The sequence below is a fragment of the Neofelis nebulosa genome, chromosome 16 (genome assembly GCF_028018385.1).
Source record: "Neofelis nebulosa isolate mNeoNeb1 chromosome 16, mNeoNeb1.pri, whole genome shotgun sequence".
Lineage (NCBI taxonomy): Eukaryota > Metazoa > Chordata > Mammalia > Carnivora > Felidae > Neofelis > Neofelis nebulosa.
Genome location: NC_080797.1, coordinates 56024387 through 56048929, shown reverse-complemented (window position 1 = coordinate 56048929; position 24543 = coordinate 56024387). Strand labels below are relative to the sequence as shown.

General features: G+C 51.6%; 1 protein-coding gene across 2 annotated transcripts; it reads right to left on the bottom strand.

Moving 5' to 3' along the window:
• Positions 1-323: 323 nt before the first annotated feature.
• Positions 324-24038, bottom strand: MMP28 (matrix metallopeptidase 28). Of its 2 annotated transcripts, XM_058703188.1 has the most exons (8): positions 23583-24034; positions 12096-12175; positions 11698-11885; positions 6323-6547; positions 4112-4357; positions 2710-2859; positions 2247-2414; positions 324-1410 (listed from the first exon to the last, which is right to left on the bottom strand). In XM_058703188.1, the coding sequence occupies exons 1-8, from the start codon at positions 23691-23693 to the stop codon at positions 1016-1018; spliced, it is 1563 nt and encodes a 520-aa protein (XP_058559171.1). In that variant the 5' UTR covers positions 23694-24034; the 3' UTR covers positions 324-1015. The 2 variants fall into 2 exon arrangements, with proteins under 2 accessions (XP_058559171.1, XP_058559172.1); XM_058703189.1 differs by lacking the exon at positions 2710-2859 and having other exon boundaries at positions 23583-24038.
• Between the last annotated feature and the right edge of the window lie 505 nt (positions 24039-24543).

Genomic DNA, 24543 nt, shown 5'->3' with positions numbered 1-24543 from the left:
TAGGACGGAGACTGCCTGAGGCAGAAGACAGTCTGGGGAGCTGGTTCCTTCTCCAGGAATCCCAGCTATTCTTGGCCAGCCAGCAGGAGCTCCTGGAATGCTGCGTGTGTGGCCCGAAGAATGGGGCCATTGTGAGTACCAGGCCTCCCCCAGCCTGCAGAGACCCCAGCGCCTGCAGCAGAGCAGCCCTCCAGAGAGGCCCCTGTCCTCTCCTTGCCACCCATGACTCTCCATCTGGCCTGGGGGGTAAGGGAGGGCAGGAACATGTTGCTTTTTCAGGCCCCCTCTCCGCATCGCAACTACTCACACAGAAGTCTGTGGTCTTGGCTTGGATGAAAGAACATGGTTCCAGCGTCTCCAGCATTCGTGCCCCACCTGTTCTTCACTGGCAACCATCCCAAGGAAGATTGATGCCCGCCTCCAGGCCCAGAAGCTGGGGGTGGGGGGCACCTCTTTATTCCAGCCTCCCCACCCCCCACCAAAAGTCAGGCCCAGCAGGCCTGCATCAGTCTCCCTCTTGTTCTGGGTCCTAACCACCCCCTTCCCTCCCACCCAAGGCTCTCTGAGGTTGGAAATCCTTGTACCCAACCCACCCAAGCTTCCTGGAGGTGAGGCCTCTCATTTAAGACAATTCTCCAAGAACTGAGCCAGAAGGTCCTGAGGGGAAGGAGAGGTTGCCAAGTGGTCGCAACCTCTCCATGGAGTTTTACATCCTCCCCAGTTGCCCAGTGCCACGGCCTCATGGACAGGAAGTGCACCTTTAGCAGAAGGAACAAAATCCCCAAGGCTTAGGGAGGAAAGTCCTTTGGGGAAAGGTTTGAGACCCTTTTCGGCTTCTGCCTGGATTGATCCCACAATGTTCAATGTCTTGAGAGCACATTCTTCAGGGAACAGACGCAGACGTGGTCTGGTCTTCTGCAGGGAGGCTCAGAGGCTTCCAAGACAGGGCTTGCCCCTGGGGCAGGGGACACACGTTGGCCATAGGGCATCAGTTCACTAAGAGGTGGGGGCATCTTCAAAATAGGGCACCCCCCGAGTTGGCTTGCCAGCAGCCCATCCAGGGCAGCTCTGTGGCCCAGCGGCCCGAGTCCGTCACCTGCAGTTTGGTCTGGTCAAGGCGCCAGTAGCGGTCATCTCTGAAGAAGATGATAGAACCGTCGGGCCGGGGCAGGGCGCCACTGACCTCCTCAGGGACACCGTCCCAGTCCTGCAGGCCTCGGGGGTAGTAGGGCTCCACCTGCAGTCCACCGCGGGCCAGCACGTAGTAGCGGGCACCCTTGAAGAGTATCAGTCGACCCAGAGGAGGGAAGAATAGGGCCGCGTCTGGGTGGCGGGGCAGGCCTCCTGCCCGGCACAGCTGTGGTGAACCCCACACTGGCTTAGGGCCCCGGAACCTCCAGCATCGGCTCCCTGTAGGGCATCGGGAGAGCCAGGGTGAGCAGGTGGCTCTCGCCCTTTGGTCCTCCACCTCACCTGTGTCCCCCCATTCCCCTGCTCCCCCTCATCCTAGAGCCCAAGGTGGTTAGTATTTGTGATAATCAAAATGGATCACACAGCGCTAGTAATTCGTTACACCCAGTACGGAGGGACTGTTGTGGCCTAGACCTCCAGCAGGTGTCAGCAGAGGGCAGAGGGCACTGTGGGAACCCATCCCTGGGAGGCGGGAAGCAGGCCCCTCCCTGGGTAGGGAGTGGACTACCAGGAAGGCCAGTCACCATCTTTTCTACAGAGTTCTATGAAGGCAGGGATTTCTGTTTTGTTCACTACTGTAGCTGTAACACCTCCAACAGTGTCTAATGAATACAAGACATTCAATATTTGTTGGATGAATGAAACTGCTCAATATACTGCACACTCCTCAGACATCATGCTGTTTGAATTCTCCTTCCCCAAGAAACCTGAGGGATTATTTTCCTCATTCAAGAAATTCAAGTCCGAGAGTTAAGTGACAGGCCCAACCTTACACAGCCAGGATGCCAAGGAGGTAGGACTTTCCGCTGGATCGCAGAGCTCGGGAGTGGTTCTCTGTTCCCCTTCTAGACTCTTCTCTGCAGCTCTCCCACCCTCTCTCTCTGGGACAACCTCCACACCCACGCCCCCCAACCCATCACTGAAGGAACCTCCTAGTAGAGGTCCCTGGGGTCACAGGTTCAGACTGGAATTGAGACTCCTCCCTTCTGTTGACCTTGGACAGAACACCTCCCTTCTCTAGGCCTCAATTTTCTCATCTGCCCCAGGGCTGGTACCTTTGAAGAAGTAGAAGTCCCCATCATCCAGTGACACTGCAGCAGCCTCAATGTGGGGGGGCAGCCCTGCCCACCTCTCCTGTAGTGGGTGTGGCTCAGAGACATTGCCATTCGGTGTCACCTCCCAGAAGCGGCTTCCTTGAAAAACGTACAGTCGCTGTTGCCCATCTGTCCGGAGACAAGAGAGTTGAGGAGTGACCATTGGCCTCCTGCCTTCCTTCCAGGGAAGGTGCTTCCCAGGCAGAGGAGAGAAGATGTGGCCTGCTCAGCTGGGACAGAGGGAAGTGCACAGGACGAAGCAGCGTTTTGCTTGGTGTGGGCTTGCTACCCTGCAGGATGCTTGTGGCTTGGGATTTCTGGATTTTATTACTCATAACCCCACCTTGTATTCCAGCTCTGGAGACCCCTGGAGATGTGGGGGAGGAAGGAAAAAGGAAGTGAGGCACACGTGGGACCATCTTACCTACAGTGATGGCATCGAAGGAAGCATGGCAATATTTAGGACCCTGAATTTCAGGGCGCCTTCCCTGTGTTCTGTGGGGGTCCCAGGCCTCGAAGTCAGTGAACAGCTTTCCTGGGAGCTGGATGGCCACTGAGCCCCCCTGGGGCTTCCCTTCATGGGGAAGGAGAGAAGAGGGAAAGAACACACACGGGTTGGGGCGGGTGTCGAGGGCTCAAGACCTCCCCTTTGGCTCCTTTCTTTCATCTTTATCTGGTATGAGAGGCAGGGAAGGAGAGTGGGGGTGGGGGTGGGTTAAGAATGGTCCTTGGTTGTTAGTATTAACCACAGCACTAAACTCAAAAGTCCTCTCTTCTGCCCAACAGTCTGGGAGAGAGGGACCCGTTGGAGTGGGGGACCAAACAAGAGTTTGGCACTAGGAAGGGCAGAAGGTTCTCTTCCCCGAGTCCTGGGCAACATAGATGGCATGAAGACATGGTTCGGGGGCCCAGGCTGTGATAGTTACAGCAATTATAATAATTACAACACTATTTCACTTAGGAGACTGAGGCAGAGTCCAACAAGCTTAGAATTTGGGACCAGCTCCTGCGTCCGGGTCTACAGCTTTCTAGCTGTGTGACCTTGGACAAGTGTTCTAACCTCTCTGAGCCCCATTCTCCTCCTCAGTGGACAAAAGGATACTTATGTGGTGAGTGTATTGCATGTTAAGTGACTGGCCGGTAATATACATCCATGAAATAGCAGCTGTTTGTGTAGGTTTCTTAGGGTACAAGAGAAGTTCATGGCCACTAGTACTACCGCCCTGTGAGGTAAGCAGTTATTATCTCGCAGAAGGTGAAACTGAGGGCTCCCAGGGGGTAAATGCTCTGCCCAAGAGCAGCTGCTTAGCACGAATGGCATGGGCTCTCGGCCCTGCCCACGCACCGTGCACTCTGAGGGAGGACAGCCCTGGTTGGGCGGCAGCACTGGTCAGTTCATCCTGGGGAGCAGACCTCGTCTGAGTCTACCTCCAGGCAGAGGCCCAGGCTTGGAGGGAAGTGGGCACCAGCGTCAGCGACGCGGGAGGCTGGGGGGGAGCAAGTGGAGCGGGAGCGAGGGCTGGCATGGGGGAAGACGTGGGACCCCTGGCTGGGTGTGGGTGACTGGGCAGGGATGCGAGAGGAACTGCCAAGACCGGGGCTGGGCGGGAATCCGGAATTGCATGGAAGGGAGGGCTGTGCGGCGCGGGACCTAGTCGGGATAGAGAGGCCAGGCATGGGGGACAGCAGGAGCGCGAAGGTTTTGGGATTTGAGGGGAGCCTGCGGCTTCCGGATCGGGAGGGATCGGTGGCGGGGAGGCCGGGTTCCCACGCCTGGCTTGCAGCGCGGGCGTCCAGGCCCCGGAGGCGGGGCGGCGGGGGCTCACCATACAGGTCCTGCACCGCCAGCACGTCGTCCCAGCTGAGCAGCGCGTCGCGGCCCAGCCTCTTGTAGTAGGGCGCCATGAGCGCGCGCGGCGCGGGCGAGTGGGCCAGGCCGAGCGTGTGGCCGATCTCGTGCGCCAGCACCACAAACAGGTTGCGCCCGCGGCGGCGGCTCAGGGACCAGCGCTCGTCGCGGTCGAAGTGCGCTTCGCCACGGCGGGGCAGGAAGGCGTGCGCCAGGGCGCCCCCTGCAGGCGGCGCAGAGGGTCAGGGGGAGCCACCCGCCCGCGACACCCCCAAATTCCACCGTCCCGCGCAGGGGCCAAGGGGTGGGTGTGGCTGTCTTCTGCTGCATAATTCCCCTCCTAACGACGTCTGTCAGAGGCTGAACTGTGGAGCGGTGAACTGATGGCGAGGCTATGGGGTGGAGGCGCCTAAGAGGCAGCGTGGTATACACACAGCATGAGACCAAACTGCCTAGTCTTCTATCCTGGTTTCACTATTTTCTAGCTGTGTGACCTTGGGCAAGTAGCACCCCCTCTGATCTGAAATGGGAATGATGATAATGAGCTTCTTCCTCACGGGGTTATGCTGAGGATTAAAGAGGGATGTGGTATATGTGTGTGTTACGTATAATATTTAGTGCCTCGCCCGTAATAAATGCTGCATAGGAATTATTTTCAAAAAGATATGGGAATAGGTGTAGTGGTTATCCCAGAGGTGGGCATGATGAGACCTTACGGATGTTGGTACTGTTTCTTGATCTGGGTGCTGGATATGTGTATGGGTGTGTATAGTATCTTTAATTAAAAGTATATATACTTTTGTGTTCTTGCCTTCTTCTGCCGGGGCCCCTTTGTGGGTCTCTACCTGCCAGGTTGTAGTAGGAGTGAGCAGAGGGAGTGAGCTGGATCAGTGATGTTCGAGCTTGTGACATGCCCCAGAGGGAGTTATCAGTCATGCAGTTCCCAGGGCCTCACTGTTCACAGTTCACTTTCTGCAGGGGCAGGGGTCAGTGAACTGCGCAGCGATGATGTTGGCCTAGAAGCCTGCTGAGGGTGCTTCCAGCGTTGCCTTCTTGGGGCCCAGGCCAACGGGGAATGCCTGCCATTAAAGGAGAACCGCAGGGAGTGTGGGGAATGGGCCGTGTATACGAGGAATACATGCCTCCTGTTTTGAATATGCCTCGAGCAATGTTAGCCCTTTCCATTCAATTCTCCCAATAATCCTGGGAGACAGATGGCAGGTTTCAGAGGGAGAAGGCCTAAACTCAAGAAGACAAAGCACCTGTTCTAAATCAGAGAGCTTTCTCCCAGTCCAGCACCCTCTTAGCCACCGGACCCCACCTGGGTGTGGGCATAAACATCTCATGTAGATATCATGGGTGAAGTGACTCACATGTAAGAATACGTATGTGTTACATGTGGATTCCTGAAAAGCTTAGATTTCTCCCAGTCCTACCCTGGGTACCACCAGCAGGGCCTGGATGTTGGCTTTGCTCTGAGTGGGCTTGTTGGAAAGCAGAGGAGTGTAAGGGAGGTGTGGGCCCTATTGCCCAGGCCACGCAAGGTCTCAAGTCCCCACCATGAAGGGATCTGATCAGGTCTCCTTCCCCCATTAGCAGGAGGAGATGCATAGGGAGCCTGCGTTCAGGTTCTGAAGGCCAGTGTTGGGCAGAATGGGAGGAGAGCAGTTTAAACTGCCTTTAGGTTGGGGGCAAACAGGAGAACTGTCTGGGCTGTGGGAATGGGAAGCACTTCCGTGACAGGTAGGGGGTAGAATGCCTCTTGCCCTGTGGCAGTGACTGTGGTAGTGGATGCAGGGAGGGTAGGAATGGGGTAGCGGTGGCCTCTGGGTGTTTTCAGGGTGTTGGTCTGGAGAATATCCATGTTTGGAGGACAGGAGAGGTATGGGGCTCTCTAGAAGCAGAGGATGGATGACGGGACCTCAGAAGATTCTCCCAGAAAATACTCTGGAATTTGCAAAGCACTTCCCATGCAGAAGCTCATCTGGCTGTCCTTTCAGCCATGTGGCACACAACTGGACAGAAACCATTGTTCCCATTCTACAGATGAGGAGCCTGAGGGCTCTTTAAAAGGGAGTGCAGCTTGGTCAAGGCCAAAGCGAGAGTTTAGGCTCCATTGCCCTCCCCAGACAGCCTTTTCTACCGGGTTCCCCTCCTGCCATGGGAGAGAGGGCCTCTGTGTCAGCACCTGGGCCATCAAAGGCGTTGCCCAGTCCGTCGTTGTGGTCCCCTTGGAAGAAGGTGAGGCGGATGTCAGCGGGGACTGTGGCTGGGGCCTCCCAGAACTCCAGCGCTGAGACATTGCTCCACAGCTGGAAGGCAGCTCGAACAGCCCCACGAACTGCCGGCTCGGGTAGGTGCTGCGGCCAGTTCACCAGGCGGTAGGAGAGGTGCTGCTTGTACCACTTGCTGCCTGCCAGCCAGAGAGGCCACATCAGTCATACCTGCCTGAAGAACCTGGTGCTGGTCCCCAGGGACCCGTATGATGGGGAGACAGGCCCTCATCCAGGGAGTCCTGGATGTGAAGGCAAGAAAGGCACAGCCCTCGCCCTGGGAAGATCCCATCTGGCTGGGGAGACGCTGCTCTCCTGCACACAGGACTACCTTTGTCCTGGAGAGTCCCCGGCCTAGTGGCTTAGTCGGGGGGAGGTCCCCGGGGAAAATGTGATCTCTGCCCAGGAAGAGCCCCCAAAACCTGAAGGACTCTCTGGTCTGGGGTCTTTTTCTTCCCCACAGCCTGGGCTGAGCCTGAAAACAAGTCTGCATCTCTTGCTGGTGACAAATCCCTACCCCTGCCTACTGTGTCAGGGGCTGGAGGAAAGATGGGGCCACCAGGGCCACAGCTGTGACCCCCTCTCACCCCTTCTTCCTCTCTACTCTTCAGGCCCACCTGCCCCTCCCGTTCCAGTGCCTCAGGCCTGCTGCCAGAGAAGCTACCAAGACCCATTTATTAGCGTCTTTCCCTGACCCCTAGCCCCCACCCCTCACTTCCTCAGGGACTCTCAAGAGCTCGGAGGTGAAAACAAATAAGAACAAAGGGTGTGTTTTGTCACTCACTGACAGAGAGAAATTTTTCCATCTCCAGTTATGAGTTTCTATTCCTTTGCCCAGAATTGTAATTCCTCCCTTAGGCCTAAGACTCTGGACTCTTGCCCGAGCCTCAGGTCAACTGAGTCCCCCTACAGCTTACCACACACCCAGGACCAGGGTGCTTAGAAGGTCCAGAACCCGAGTTTTTCACAGACTATTTCTGAGCCTTGTAAGCTCAGGGGCTGAGACGGTGATCCCAGGTGGTGGAAGATTCACAGCTCAGAGGCAGACCTCATGGGCCCAGGGAGTGCACAGGTATCATGCTATTTTGGGGGCCCCAGTTTCCCAAATGGACCAGAATTCCTGATGTATGGGTGACAAGGACAAGGAGGTGGCCAGGCCAGTGAGCACAGCCCTCTCTTTCCTTGGAGGAACAATTGAAGATTCAGACCTGCTGCCCTTCTGTCTTGGGGAAGTCCTTGCCCAAACTGGGGAAGAGGGCTAAAGTCATGGAAGGTTGGCCATCTCCTTACCAACCTCTCTGCTGTGTTCTCGGGAAATTGAGACCAGGGGGAAGGGACCTGTCCAGGGTCACAGAATGAGTGAGTAGCCAAGCTAGGCCCTGAGCCCAGGCCCTGACATCTGACACTGTGTACTTTCCACTATACCACACAGGTAAGCAGGCACATTTGCTAAGACTCAGGGCTTGTACATTTGTGTAAACATGGCTCCTTTCGGTCAAAACAGGGGCTCTGCATGAGCTGAAATTCTCCAGATGGAAGCGAGGGTGGTAGAGAGCAGAGGAGCTGAATGCCCTTTCCCTCCCCCTCGCCCCCCTTCATCCCCCATGGAAGTGGGGGAGGGGCGGGTCTTTTCTCCCACCCTGAGCCAAGCTCCATTCAAGGCAATGCTGCCTCCCTGGGCCTGTTTGGCCTGGCGGCCACCCAACCCCTCCCAGCCAGTGACCCAGCCTCTGGGAGGGAAGAGGGAGGGATTCTTAGGAAGGGAGGGAGAAAAGAAAGGCAGAGGGAAGGTCTGGGGTCCAGAGGTGCCTCAGAGGGCTCTAGACTGGCTGGCGCTGGGCACTTCCACACCTCGCTGTGGATGACTGACCCCCAGACTCTCCCCGCCCACCTTCAAGCTTCTAGAAGTGTGAGGCAGCTCCTTCTGCCTCTTTGCCAATTGTGGGGGAGGAGGGGCTTACTCCCTGGACAAGAAAGGGAGAGGGTGGGCACTTCTCTCACTGTAGGTAGCCAGGGAAGGTGACAGCTCACAGGATAAAAATCCTCTGAATCTGTGTGTGTGTGTGTGTGTGTGTGTGTGTGTGCGCGCGCGCGCGCGCGTGCATGTGTTTGGGGGAGAATGGGGAGGACAAACAGGAACAGGACTGAGAGAAGAAAATGGCTAATTTTTCTTGGGAGGGGTTGTTGGTGTGCCCGCCAGGAAGGAAGGAATGCCAGCAGCCTGAGCCCTCTGTCCATCCTAGAGCAGGCTGGCCGCCTCTGGCCCCATCCTGAACTCCGGGCCAGGCAAGGCTGGATTCTGTAGTGACTTCTAGGCCACAGAAGCACCTGGCAGTGCATCCCCCACACCCTTGCTCCAAAATCCAAAAGGGAAGAGGAAAGGTAAAGGACACCAGGAGGAGTGCAGACACCTCGCTGGGGGAGGACCCTGGAGTCCTGACGTCTAACAGGCAATGGATACTGAGGAAAGAGCATGGGTTGGAATCCCAGTACTTCTGCTTATAACCTTACGTAGCAAATTATGGAATCTCTCCAAACCTTAGTTTCCTTATTTGCAAAGTGCAATTTATAAGACTTGTTTCTGGTAAAAATGAAATGGCAAATGAAATGGCAACATATAGCTGCTGGGCGTATGGTAGGTGCTCAGTAAATATCCATTCACTTCTCCTTCCTTTTCCACCCCAGATTCACCCCTGTGTCCCCCAAACCCACCAGATTCACCCCTATGTCCCCCAACTCCCATCAGATCCACCCCTGTGCCTCCCCAACCCCCACCAGATTCACCCTTGTATCCCCTCCACCCCCACCAGATTCACCCCTGTGCCCCGCCCCCCAACCTCCACCAGCCCCAACCCCCCACCAGCTCCATGAAGGACCAAGGGGGATTGAAAATCTCCCCTGCAGGCACAGAGCAGACCAGACATTCAGAATGAGGTTGCCAGATTTAGCAATTAAAAATATGGAACACCTAGTTAAATTTGAATGTCAGATAAATAACAAATAATTCTTTTAATAAAAAGTGAGAACAAAACAATTATTTTTTGTCCATCTGACATTCAAATTTAACTGGACATCCTATATTTTGTCCGGCAACCGTACCCTTGAACCCGACTTTGTCAGCATAGCATTCTCCACAGAATAGACAGTCATGGGCCTGGAAATCCACATTTTTAAAGCACCTACCCATGTTCTGGGGTTTTCACATGTGGAATCTCACTCAGTCCTCCCAATGACAAGAAAGCTTGGCCACACCCTGGCTATGTGGCCCTGGGGAAGTTCCCCAAGCTCGTTGTCCCTTAGTTTGCCTAACTGTAAAATGAGGATAAATGGCACCCATCTCACAGGGTTGTTATGGGATTAAGTGAGTTAATCCATTTAGAACCATGCTTGGCGCATCGTAAATGCTCAGTAAGGGTCAACTGTTATTATTACATTTTCTTTCCTAAGGAAAACATAGAAGTGTTCAGTGCCTACCAAGCATACAGCTCCTTTCTAGGGAACCTCTTCCCCTAGGGGATAAAGGATGTCAAGCTTCTTCGGGTCACGCTGTGAGCAAGAGGGACAGTCCCTGCCCAACTTGGCCACTGCTGTCTGGACCAGGGGTCAGTGTCAGACAGTGGCATGGGGCCAGGCTGGCAGGGCAAGGCCACCTGCCTGGGAGATGCCTTAGCTTGAATCTCTGTCCCAGATGGAGGCTCCAAATTAAACAGCGACAAATGGACTCCATCGGATTCAGATACTCCCTTGAGAAAGCATGAGAAGATGTCGCCAGAAGGAAGTCTCCCTACTGCTCCTGCATGCCCAGGAGGCATCGTCCCAGTTCTCTGGGAGACCACCTTTAGCCTGGTGGTGGCATGCTGAGACTGTGTCTGGGGCTGCCCCCACCCTCCACTGCAAGCCCCTTCCCCTGGGTGGTCAGGGCCCATCTCTACTTTGCAGGCAGAAAGGGCCTGGGTCTTGGGTGAGGAAATGGAGCAGTGACACACTGCTGAACCCAGAGCCCCAGCTCCAGGAAGGCTGAGCCTTCCACCTTGCCTGTCCAGAAACACAGTGGGATGCAGAACAGGTTGACACCAAGGATGTCTGGAGCCCAGAGTCTGGCCCCCATTGCTGCCATCCTCCAGTAGCTAAGGGGAGCCGCCCACGACTTCCTTCTGGATTAGCTAAGAAATAAAAACAACCTATGTGCCTCCTGATCTGCTCATAACAGATATCGTCGGTGAAAGTGGTTAATGCAAATTAAAAGAGGCAATGACCCAAAGTGCTCATGGTAAACTCAATTGTAGATGAAAGCCTGACTGAACAAGCCTATCTTGTTGGAAATCTTAAGAACTGCCGACATCGATCAGAGAAAATTAGTACAAACAAGATGTTAAAACCACACACAGTGAAACCTGTTATCGATGAAGAATTGCTAGAAGTAATCAAATCTTCGTAAATCTTAGATCTGTAACTTTTGACCCTGGAAGATTGCATTTGGACAAAAAGGAGAAAGAGGAGGAGAAGGAAAGATAAAAACAAAACTACAAAAGGAAAATCGCAATAGCAGAAACTGTGGTGTGTAAAATGAGCTGTAATGAAATGTCCAGAAGAGGCAAATCTGTTCTACCAGAAACAGAAAGTAGATTTCCTGTGGCCAGGAGGGGCTGTGGGGAGGGGATAGGAGGTAGGGGGGAGGGGAGGGGGAGGAGGAGTGACTGCTACCAAGCATGGGGTTTCTCTTTGAGGTGATAAACATGTTCTGGAATTAGATGGTGGTAATGGTTGCACAATTCTGCGAATATACTAAAACCCATTGAATTGTACTTGTTAAACGGGTAAATTTTATGGTATGTGAATTATATTTCAATAAAGCTGTTAAAATGTGCTGTAGACAAAATAAAACTGATCAATAGGTCATGTCCTTGTTGAAGAATTCTTCTGAAAAAGGCATTGAACCTGACGAAAATAACTTTGGGACACTATAAAGCAAAATGTTGGCAACAGTTGAACTGCCCTGCATCACAAACTGATGGAGGGCTTGATGGGGTTTGCTCTGGAAAATATGTGCCCAATGAAAATTCATCAACGTGGGTGTAATTCTGATTTAAATGTCTGTGTTCACAAACACGGCCCTCTAGTTGAGGGGTCCTGCTCACCCACTGCTTACCCACTGCTCACCCCTCTCTCGCCCTAGGGAAGAGTTTACAGACAAAGCCCCTTGGAGGCTGAACTGGGTTTTTCTCTGGCCACGGGGCTTCCGGGTATTGAGGAATCCCAGCTCAGCTAGATTTAAACAGGGCTCACTCACCTTGCTTTGCAAAGCGTTTCTTCCGCCTCATTCTGGCCAGGCGTCCAGCAAACAAGGCACTGATCCTCTCCGTCCAGGCTGCCTGACTGTCTGTGTCTGCAACCCCACAGCGGGGCCGTGTCATCTGGCGCAAGGTGGCAGTATCCAGCACGCCACTGATGGGCAGCTGGGACACCCACTGGAACTCTCTGTCAGGAGGAATTGAGATAAAGGGTCACAGAGCAAGGGTGGGGGGTGGAGGTGAGGGCAGGGAGCTTTCCCTGGGGACAGAGAAGGGAGGGAGCCATGGAGTGTGGCCCTTGGACACAGGTGGGAGGCCAGCCTCCCAGGAAGATGGAGGAGGCTACCCAAGCTTTGCCCTCCAGCACCCCCAAGTTCCCCACATCCCTCCATCCTACTTGAGGGCATTGCTGAATCTTGTCGAGGTGAGGTCTTTGGGAACCTGGTCCTTGAGATATCCGTACTTCTCCAGGAATGCCTGGGGGAGAAAGGAGTGTCAGCCTTCCCATGGTATGGCATCCTTTCCCCTCCCTTAGTCTCTGAGACTCGGTGGCACATATATCATGCCCAATCTCACCTTCATCTCAACAAAGGGGAAGGAGTCCTGGGACCAAAGTCAGAAGGATATAGACTCAGTTCCTGGCCACCACTGACTAACTTGATGGTCTTGGGCAAGTCACTCAATATTTCTGAACATTAGTGTCCTTCATTCTCAAACTGGCCAAGCAGTCCCCACCCAGCATATTTCACAGCATGGTCAGCAATCACAGCAGAGCATGCGGCACAGTGGAGTTAGGGGCTCTGGAGTCACGTTGGCCTGGGTTTTAATCTCAGTTAGCAAGCTATTTCTGTAAACCACAGGTTTCTTATCTGTAAAAGGGGCTTAGAAATAGTACATAACTTACAGGCTTTTTGGTGAGGCTTAATCACAATAGTGAATACAAAGTACTCAACACAGTGCCTGTCACCTAGGAGGGGTCCATACAGAGTAGCTATTATAAATATAAATATACACTGTTCATATGCCTCAACTGTGCTCCTGAAGCATCTCTCCTCTCTAGGGAGCTGCCCCGTATTATTATTATTATTATTATTATTATTATTATTTTTTGAGAGGTGGGGAGGGGCAAGGGAGAGAGGGAGAGAGAGAATCCCAGGCAGGCTCCATTCTCAGCATAGAGCCCGATGCGGGGCTATACCCCATGACCCTGGGATCATGACCTGAGCCCATATCAAGAGTTGGATGCTCAACCGACTAGCCACCCAGATGCTCAGGGAGTTGCCCTGTATTGATCAGAAGTTGGGCTGGTCACCTGCGGGCTTTGTCATGCCTGGATTGGGAATTAATTCCCTTTCTAATTCTGGCTTCTTCCTAAACAATCCCATCCCCCGCCCCCCCCCCCCCGCCATATATATTTAAGGCCCTGTGAACAACAAATGCACTTGCTCTCAATTCTAAAAATTTTGTTTGTCTAAAAATTTGGCTCCTTAGGAAAGTCGTTTTGGGGGGGTGCCTGGCTGGTGCAGGTAGAGAAGCATGCAACTCTTGATCTCAGGGTTGTGGGTTTGAGTCTCTTGCTGGGTGTAGAGATGATTTAAATACATCTTTTTGAATTAGAAACCTACAACATGGGGCGCCTGGGTGGCTCAGTCGGTTAAGCATTGGACTTTGGCTCAGGTCATGATCTCGTGGATCGTGGGCTCGAATCCCACATTGGGCACTCTGCTGTCAGCACAGAGCCGGCTTCAGATCTTCTGTTCCCTTCTCTCTCTGCCCCTCCCCCGCTTGTGCACACACTCTCTCTCAAAAATAAATAAACACTAAAAAAAAAGGAACCTGCAACACTCTGTTTTCATGCATTCATTTGTTAATTCATACAATGTACTAGGTACCCTGCAATGGTCAGCAAGATACCCCTAAAGGAGCTTATACACTTGTGGATAGAAACAGACAATAGAAACCCAGATAACAAGTAAAGGGGGCACTTTTGGTGCTATAAAGAAAAGAAACTGGGCGATGTGATGGAGAATAACTTAAATAGAAACTTTCCACCAGGAGGAAGAAGGACCATGTCAGAGAAGGACCACCAGGTCAGAGAAGGGCCATCTGAAGAGCTGATAGTTGATGTGAGCCCTAAAGAATGAGAAGTCGCTGGCCATGCAATGAGGTAGGAAAGGGTATTCCAGGCAGAGGAGCAGCCAATGCAGAGCGCTGAGCTAGGAACGATGTTGCTGCGTCCAAGGAGTGGAAGGAAGGCTGGAACACAGAAGTGTGAAGAAGCAGTATGTGGGATGAGGCCACAGGGAGAGGCAGGACTGTCACCAAGGTAGGAAATGGGAGTTTTATTTGGGTCTTGATGATGGGTTAATTGTGGGGAATGAAAGAAAGAGAGGAATCCTGGGGGCGCCTGGGTGGTTCAGTCGGTTGAGCGTCCGACTTCGGCTCAGGTCATGATTTCATGGTTCGTGAGTTCGAGCCCTGCGTTGGGCTCTGTGTTGACAGCTCAGAGCCTGGGGCCTGCTTCGGATTCTGTGTCCCCCCTCTCTCTCCGCCCCACCCCTGCTTGTGCTCTGTCTCTCTCTTTCAAAAATGAATAAACACAAAAAAAGTTTTTTGTTTTTTTTTTAAAAAGAAAGAGAGGAATCCAGGATGGCTCTTCAAGTATTGCCTTGGATGGCGATGCTATAGACTGTATGAGGAAACCAAGGTGGGGAACAGATGGGGGTGGTTGGGACAAAGATGGACACTCAGATGTCAGGCGGCCCTGGTTGTATGATCCTGAAGCTCAGGGGAGAAGCTAGAATCTTCCAGCATGTAGATGATGTGACCACTATGATATCACAGCTGGATGTGATCCTCCGGGGAAATTAGTGTAACTGGAGAACATCTTGTGGCCCAAATGCCTGTTACCCACTGCCTGTCCTCACACACCTGGAAGTTGCTCTCCCCGCAGCCACGTGTTTGGAGGCCAGTGGAGAGAAGCGTGTGACTCACTGTCCTTACCTATCACCAGCCCTACCCTTCTGGGAAACGATGCACTTGACTCCCTGCTTGCCCTTGTCACTGTGAAAAGCCTCACCAATGGATTAAAAGAAATGTCACCTCAGCTGCTTAATTCTTATGCAGACACACATTGTGTCTCCAATTTTACCCTCCTTGCTGTGTTACCTATATGGAAATAATTTTCAGTCTTCCTTGTCCTCTCACTCACTTTTCTTTGCTATATATTTTTTTTTTTTTAGGTTTACTTATTCTGAGAGAGAGAGAGAAAGTGAGCAGGGGAGGAGGGACAGAAAGAGAGGGAGAGAGAATATCCCAAGCAGACTGTGTGCTGTCAGCACAGAGCCCAATGTGGGGCTCAATTTCACAAACTGCAAGGTCATGACCTGAGCTGAAACCAAGAGTTGGATGCTTAACGGACTGAGCCACCCAGGTGCTCCTCTTTGCTGTATTTCTTTTTTTATTGTTATTAATTTTTTAAATATTTATTTTATTTTTAAGGGAGAGAGAGAATGCACACGTGCTCTCATGAGCAGGGGAGGGGGAGGGGCAGAGAGAGAGGGAGACACAGAATCTGAAGCAGGCTCGAGGCTCCGAGCTATCAGCACAGAGCCTGATGGGGCTTGAACTCATGAACCTTGAGATCATGACCTGAGCCAAAGTTGGCACTTAACTGACTGAGCCACCCAGGCGCTCCTGCTGTATTTCTTAAATCAATTCCAATCACAGCTGCTGTTTCAAGGAAAAAGTGCAAACAGAGAATGAAATGAGACACTAAGAGCCAGGATGGGCAAGTTCCTAAGCGTTTGCAAGTATCCAGCCTCTGTTTTGTGAATTTCATTATATCCACCTTCAGCGACCTCCACATCCTCTTCTCAATAAAGGGTTCCCATAAGGAACCCTTATTCTAGACAAAAGAATACTCCCCAAGTCCATTTGATTATTTTTCTGCACTAATTTATTAGTATTTCAGTACTATTTTCTTTTTTCTCTTTCCAAATGTATACTATTTGGGGATGCATAATGGATTAAAGGGGTTCTAGTGGCTTAATCTGGAGACTATGTATTGCCTAAAATAGTGTGGCATCATGGACTAGCCACCAGGGTTGGAATCAAGCATCTGTTCCTGACCCTGACTTTGGGTGGCCAGGGACAAACTACTTAACATCTCTGAGCCTCTGCTTCTTTACCCACAATGTGAAAACAAGAATAGCCTCAAAGGATTCTCAGAAGGATGAAGTAAAGCAACGGACATCTAGCGTGCATAGTAAATACTCAATGAACAGTTGATCTAGTTGATTTACCTTAGTAGAAACCTAACAGACTTTTGGAATGTAACCCATCTAACAAGATGGGAAATGAACGCTCTGAACAAGGCAGTTACACCTCTGTTCTCCATTCAGGTGCTCTATCTTAGACTTGCCTCACCCCAGCCAGGTACCTTATTCTCTTCCTTGCCTCCTCCTTTTCCCTCGGTGAGGATGGATAGAGTGGCTTTAAAACAATTTTTTTTTAATGTTTATTTTTTATATATAGAGAGAGACAGAGTATGAGTGGGGAGGGGCAGACAGAGAGGGAGACAGAAACTGAAGCAGGCTCCAGGCTCTGAGCTGTCAGCACAGAGCCCGATGCGGGGCTCGAACCCACAAACCATGAGATCATGACCTGAGCTGAAGTTCAATGCTTAACCAACTGAGCCACCCAGGTGCCCCAGGTGCCCAGCCAGGCTTTCTAAAGGAAGCCAGGAAATCAATGTCCCTTAGAAGCAGATTTGCCGAGTGACTTGGGAGAGGCTGGGTCACAAGCTAACAAGCTGGCACTCCCTGTGCTCCTCCCCGCAAGCCCGCCCAGCCCTTATCAGAAAGTTGGCTCTGGTTCTGGAACTATGAGGCCTTGGACAGTGCAGGAGAAGGGAGGGGGTACTGACTAGCGGCGTCTCCTGTTTCCTGGCTGGGCTGCCGCGCCTGGTACTTTGGCAGGCACGGTGGTGTAGAGGGCAGGATGGGAGTGGAGGCCTTTTTTTTTTTTTTTAGGGGTCCTTCAGAGAGGAAATCCTGGGCCTCTCTTCCTGACTGGTCTCTGGGACCCTGCGGGTTGCAAGCCAGAGCTGAATTCCCAGGAGGCTGTGTGAGCACGTGACCAGCCCAAGGGACAACAAAGGAATGAGAAAAATAAATTTTAAGAATTTGACATTCTATATTTCCATAAAAGCACTAAAATATTATAATAGCAATGATCAGAACTTAAGGATTCCCTTATACTTATTTTATTTTTAATATGAACATTAATTTTTTAATGTTTATTTACGAGAGAGAGAGAGAGAGAGAGAGAGAGAGGGAGGGAGAGCGAGTGCACAAGCGAGGGAGGAGGGGCAGAGGGGGGAGGCTCCAGGTTCTGAGCTGCCAGCACAGAGTTTGACGTGGGGCTCAAACTCACGAACCCTGAGACCACGACCTGAGCCCACGTTGTACACTTAACTAACTGAGCCACCCAGGCGCCCCATGAATGTTAATATTTTTAATATGAACATTTTAAAATTACATATAAGAAGGGGCCCCTTCATGTCCTCAGTGCTGAGGGCTCTAAAGTCCTGCAGAGAGGAGGCAGAGCCACATCCCTGGGTGTTATCCCCTAACTCTCTTCTGTGAGCTCATTTGCCAAGCCTCAGTTTTTGCCTGCCAAGGTGACAGAAATGCCCTGTCTGCATGGGATAAAGAGCAGGGGTGTGGGGCAGGTGACAGTGTGGCCAAAGGATTCCAGGAAGAGACACAGGACTAGGAGGTGGAGCTCCTGTTCTCATTCCAGCTTGATCACTAACACCTTGGAGGTGTCATTTCCCTTCTGGGCTGTCATTTTCCTAGGGCTTTTCCTGGGATCTCTTAGGGACCCCCTGAGCTCCACTTGGGGTCACCCCCATGGAGGCTGTGTCCTGGCAGCTCCTCTCAGCCTTGCAGTTCCAGACACCACGTTTTCTCTTTTCCCTGTTCTCCACCCATCCTCTCTCCTGCAGATCCCAACGCTTGAACTGAGCAGAGAGGAAGGTGGAGGACTGTGCCCTTCCGTGATTCACCCTGCTCAGACCTAGAAGCTTGTGACAACCTGCCTCACCCACTTGCTCAGGGCTGGGGCCGCTTCCCTGGGGAGTCGTCTCTAAGAAGTCCTGGGAGGGGCTGTGGTGTCTGGGTAAAATGAAAATGATTCTCCCTGGGACCCAGGAAGCTGAGTGGAATTGGAACTCTGGGGTTCTAGCCTTGCATCTGTCCTGACTTGCTTTGGGAGGGTGTGTAGAGCCCAGCCCCTTTAGTGCTTGAGGGATGGGGAAATTCTGGTCATTTTGTATCAAGGCAAGACTAGCAATGAGGTGTAGCAAAATGAATTGAGGCCTGAGTCGAGAATTCTGAGTCACTAGCCTGCCAGGGCAACAGCACTGGGCTGTGTCTTGAGTTTTATTCCTTTGCTACTAAGAACTGTGTGTCCTTAGGCAAGTTCTGTGCTTCTCTGGGCCTCAGTTTCTTCTTCCATAGAATGAGAGAGTTGGATTAGAGCTAAAATGTACTCCACCTTAATCTACCATCATGACCTTGCCTCTGTAACTGATTAGCTACATGAACTATGACAAAGTTACTTAACCTCTCTGTGACTCAAAGTGTGACATGGGGGTAAGAATGCTTTAGGTTTCTCACAGGAGTGTGGTAAAAATCCAGTAAGTACATGCCTTGGGAAAGCTTTATGATAGTTGCCCCATTAAAAACGTTGTGTCCCCCACTATAGTCACAGAGAGTTATTGCTAGAAAGGAACTGTGTTAGGTAAGTCTAGGAAGGGCAGGGCCCAGTCTTACATCTAAAGAGTGGCCGTGATACCCTCAGTATCAAAGAACTGCAGGAGCAAAACTGAGACCAAGACTTTTTAAATTGCAAAATGGCAAGCTCATGCAGAAACCATGTTGCTTTACCTGTGACTTATTTCATCTCGTATCACCTTTCATTGTGATTTCATTCTTTCCAGAGTGACTCTGTGATTATCTTTGTCATTCAATACATCTTGAGCACTATTAACCAAGTCAAGATGCAAGAGATGATAGTTGGTGTTCTGCCTTGGCATGTTCTAGAAATAAAAATATTTTCTGGTAATCAGGAACACAGTGAGTCCTTGACTAGTGCAGAGCTTTTAAGGGGTTTCCACCTTTGAGTTTCAGAATCACCTTGCAAGAACATAGGCAGGATGGGTGTTGCTAATCCCATGTTAAAGATGGGGAAAGAAAGTCTCAGGAGAGCAAGCAGTGCCTTGCTAAAGGATCCTAAGTGAGTTCAGATCCTCTCTACCTATCCCTGGATGTCTTATTTGACATTCAAACAAGTGACTCAGAAGCTTTAAAACTGAAGGCAAAGCTTCCAACCTGCTCTCTCCACTGGGGAGACAATTCTTAAATGAGAAAAAGGCAAAGCTGGGGATGTTTCTAGCTGGATTCCTCCCACCTCTTCTGCAAGCAGGTTCAGGGGCAGAGCAGAGGAAAGAAGATGTTTAGGTGGTGGACTCTGGCTTTCAATAGAAGCTGAGATCACATCTCCCATCACACCCCAAACAGGTCTTCTGACAAGCTACAGGTATTCATTCATCAGGACTCAAGCATGTTCCTTCCCAAAGACAAACATGTTTCCGGGATGCTTTGCCTTTGTTCTCTAGCTCCTGGAGTCTACGGAAGGCCCCAGGGCAGTAGGACCAGCTCAGACCCTTTCCCTTTATTTTGGGCAAAGTTTCCCCTTCCCTCTGACTCCCTGCCTGTCCCCCCTCTTTCCCTTGTCCCTAGTCTCATATTCACAAAGTTCTGTCTGGGAGTAGCTTTGATATCTCTTGCTGTATTCCCCGCTTCTTTCATTTTGCATCCTTAAGGAAGTTGGAAAAAATTAGCCGGTCAGTCTCCACCCAGACCCCTCTTGTACTTCTTCTAACGCCAAATAATCATACTGAATGGTCCTCACTAGGATTGCAGGGCTAAATTTAGGGCATGAAATCATGCTCTAACCAGAGTTGTCTACCTATCTTGCTGCTATGTTCCTGCTTCCACCACCCAGCTTTTGCTAGATTTCTTGGTTTTCTACTGTTTTGACTACTGCTTTTCCACCAACTCATGGTTCTCTGGGACCCTTGAGAGCCTCTATTTACCCTGCATCCATGAGTCACTGAGCTGAGCTGAGGAATGGCTTCCACGCCCGGGCTTCTGGGCTTCTGACTCACAAAAAGTCAAATGAATAGCTCTGGGGTATGAGAAACAGACACTGCATCTGGGGGTGGAGACTCCACAGAAGCTCCAATGTTTCCCTGGAGAAATGAACTAGCCAGCCCCTTATTGTACTGACACAACGGGAGTAGCTATGCAGATATGCATAGACCACCAAGGGGAAGGCAGGTCTTGGACGTACCACCTGGGTGTTTTAAAGCAGGTCCAAGCACAGCACAGTAGGTAGATCCCTTGGGACAGTCTGTGTCACCCAAAAACAGAGTAGGGCCTGATTGGGATCAGGAGGGGGGCCGGGGTGATGAGGTCATTCATCAACTCTCAATCCTGCAACTCAGCAGTGGAGGCCCTTCCTGCTCACTAGTGTCTCGTAAGCAGCCCTAGTTTTCCCAAGTGGGCAACAATGAACTTGTTCATAATGTAACTTTGTGAGCAGTCAGTCTCCTCCTAGGCAAAGCCCACTTTGCAAAACCCTCAACTTTATTACTTTGTATGCATACAAGGGACACATACAGCCATGCACACAGGACGCAGGGATAAATACGGAGACATGGGAATGGGAATGCAGACACATGCACACAGACAGACATGGACACACAGGCAGATGAAACGGACACACACTCACACACCCATATAGGCACTGGCACACAAACACACCAAAGCCAAAGAATGTTAGCTCTGGGAGAGTCATTTAAGAAATTTTACTCCCTCATTTTAACAAAGGAGGAAACTGTAGCCTGGAGAAGTGAGGGGACTAGCTCAAGATCACACAGCTGGTTTTTATTCTTTCTTTCCTTCTCTGTCCTGAATTCTGAACTTTGCCCACAAGCTCAGCAGGAGTGCTGTGCTTTGCTTGGGGGTCTAGCTCTGTACCGCAGTCAGGGAATTATACCTGAGCAAAGAGCCAGGGTGATCACGGGGCTCACTTTGTGTGGTTCCCTTCTGTGGATGGTTGTATTTCCCCAAGTGACCACAACAATAAGAACATTCCCATGCTCTTCTTACAATGACTTCAACACTCCTGCCACCAGTTGTGGGGTCTGTGTTCCTTCCCCTTGATCTGGAGCTTGTGACTGCTCCAGCCGATCGATGGGGTGCAGCAGAAGCAATGCTGTGCAACTTCCTAGTGTCAGTCATAAAGAGGATAGGACTTCTGCCCTCTCTCTGTCTCTCAGCACACTCATCCTGGAGACCCAGCCACCACATTTGGGCCCAAACCAGCCCACATGGAGAAACCATGTGGATGGGCCCATAGGAGAAAATCGTGGCCCCCAGTTGACAGCCAGCGAGCCTTCAGATGATCCCATCCTCAGACATTGTAGAGCAGAGACAAGCTGCTCTTATGTGCCCTGTTTGAAATTCTGACCCACAGTATCTATGAACATAATAAATGTTTGTTTGACTTTACTAAGTTCTGGGGTCATTTATAATGTAGCCATAGTAACTGCAACACCATCTCTTAGGAATTATAGCCCTGTGCTGCCTCTTGTCCGATGCTGAAAATAGTTGCCTCACATATTTTGCCCTGTGTTATTGTTCTAGGAGACCTAAGTCACCAAGCCAGGACTTTAATCCGTTCTCTAAAATAATGATAAAGATAAATAATAACAGCAACAATATTGAAAGCAACTTCCTTTTATAGACTGCTTTCTATGGACTGGGCATTGTGTTGAGCATTTTATATACATTATCTCAACGAAGCCGCATAGCAGTCTTATGAAATAGGCATTTATTATTAACCTCCTCTGTACAGAGAAGAAAACTTCATAGAGATTAAATGATTCACTTATGGTTTGCACACAGGTCTGTCTGACACTGAAGCTGATACAATTGACCATATACAGAAGCTCATACAGACACACTCACACCCCCCAATCTGCATTATATATACATACATATGTACATGCCTAGGCATATAAAGATGCATACACACCCATTACACTTTTCCAGGATTTTTTATACATTTAAAATATTTCTTGTTCTCAGAGGTAAAAATCCCCTTCCCCCAATTTATGTTAAATAGACTGCAAGAGACCCAATCTGCTTAGTATTATGCTTCCCAAGCATACCCCAAGATAAAATTCTCTCCATCTGGGGCCACCACAGGCATGGGTGGCAGAGATATTGTCTCTGTTCTCCTGCCAAGGATTGTCTGGGACCCAGACTTTGGGGGAGGTGGGGCGGGACTCTTAATAGGACTTGGCTTGGTAGACAGAAGCCTTCTCCTGGGGCCATGAGAACTGTGCACTTGATGTTGTAAGTTTCAAAATTCAGTGAAACACAGTGATTCCCAAACATGCAAAAGCAGAGAGCACAGAACAAGAGACCAGTGCTTGGAAGGGGAGCAGGTGAAGGAGTTTGACACAGGACCCCCCTTGTTGAAATAAGGTAATTTCCAAATATTCCAGAATAGTGATGGGAGCTGGCTGATGGGATGAAGAGCCATTCAATGGGGGCCTCTTCATTCTGTAGGTTTACTAGATTCAGCATGCCTCTTCTTAGGAAGAGGAATGGGAGGTACTGAGAATTTCTTGGCTGGCAGTTTCAGAACAGGAAAGAAGCTCTTAGGGAGCAAGAGTCTCAGGGCAGAGCACTGGGCTCAAGAACTTAGAACTTCTCCTTGGGGCGCCTGGGTGGCTCAGTCCGTTAAGCAATGGACTCTTGGTTTTGGTTCAGGTCATGATCTTGGGTTCATGAGATCAAGCCCCCAGTGGAGCCTGCTTGAGATCTCTCTCTCTCTCCCTCTGCCCCTCCCCCTCCCTCGCTTGTGTTAGGCACGTTCTCTCTCTCTCAAAAAAAAAAAAAAAAATTAGAACTTCTTAAAATAGTGGAGACCCCAGTTCTAATCTTGCGAATACAGACAGAGATGGATACTGATGTATTGTTACAATCATCTTTATCTGGAAAATAGATACCCCAAGTGGATCCCCACCCCTGCCTTCAAAAAGTTCCCCTTGTGCAATCTACAGCAAGCAGCTGAATTCCAAAAGAAGGAAAGTGAAATGGGAAGTGTTTAAGGTTCACCTCCAACTCTCTGCCCCCTTTGTCAAATTCGGTCCTGAAGCACTGTTCCAAAGCTCCTTAGAAGCAATCCTTGAGACTATATGTAATATTCTTACCCATTTTACAGGTTATGAAACTAGTCCCGAGCTTGGGCGCTGACAAGCCGCTGGCTCAGTGGCAGTACCAGCCCAGGAAGCCAGTGTTGTCTCCTGTGTCCCTGGCCAGTCAGCGGTACTCTCTCCACCTCACCAATCTGGGGGGCTTTGCAGCCTCTGAGAAGGCTCGGGGCATCGGATGAATGAATGGCCAAGTCTCCCCAGCCTAGGCGGTGAGGGGCAGTAGGTCCGTGTCAAACTAGGGTGCAGAGGCCACTTCTCTCTCCGTTGTTGCCCGCCTGTCCCATCTTGTCGCTCCCTCCTTCCCCCGTCCGGGAAAATCAATGCAGATCCGCGTGCCTGGGTGGTCCCAGCCCTGGCACGGGGGAGAATGTTCCCCAGACTCTTTGTGTGCAAGTGTGTAGAGCGCGGACACCGGGAGGGTAGTGCAGATTGCCGGCTCAGATGGGACGGCTGGGTGACCTGACTGCAAAGTTCTGGGGGGTCTCTAGCCCTCGGCTCCCTTTCCGCCCTGCACACATCCTTTACCTCCGCTTCCCTGCGCAGCTCCTGGCCTCCGCGCTCGGCGAGCTGGGCGTCCAGGCCGCCCCACAGCAGCAGCGGCAGGGCGTGCAGCAGGAGGCCGACACGCGCCGCCATCTCGCCGCCGCCCCCGCCACGGGGCGCGGGCACGTGGGGAGCCGCTGAGTGCGCCGCTGCCCGAGGCGGTCAGTGGTGCCTGGGACCCCGCGGATGCTCCAGCTCTGCGCCGCCCCCGCGCGGAGGAGGGAGGGCCTAGGGGCGCTCCGGGGCCCCGGCTCGGTGCGCCGGGCCGCCCCTCTGGCCGCTTCGCGGGGATCCGGCCCCAAGTGGTGCAGACCAGGCAGTGCCTGCCGGCGGGTCGCCGGCGGGGGACCTGGAAGGCAAGGGAGGAAGGGAGGGAGGAGGGGCGGGGGCCGGGCACTCCGGCCCCACCCACTCCGTTCCGCCGCTGGAACTCGCCGCAGTCCCGGAGCCTCTTCCTCCGGCTGCAGAGCCTGGCCCGGTGCCCGCCGCCGCCCTGCCCACCCGTTCTCTCTCCAGCCACCTCCAGTTGATCCGAACTCTCCGGGGAGGGCGGGGGAAGAGGGGTCTTCTGGAGACTGTAGCTACCCTAAGACTTCGATCAAGCGGGGGCGGAGCGGTGGTGTCCTGGCCTACCAGAGGGTCACTGATTATTTCAGTCAGGCTGGCAGGGAGCGAGATTCTGGGCTAGGAGAGAAGGAGCCCTGGGCTGGGATCAGAAGAATTGGGTTTGAGTTCCAGATCTGATTCTTTGCTAGTCGTGTGAATCCTGCCTCAACTAACTTGCTGTCTGCGTGGTCATGGGCAAGTCACTCACCCTCTCTGAACATATTTTTCTCATCAGTGAATGGCGATAATGAGAATACCAATGTCATGTGGTTGTAGGGCGCATTTAATGAGCGAATAAGATCTGTAAGTAACTGAGTACTGCCTGACATCGTGCAGT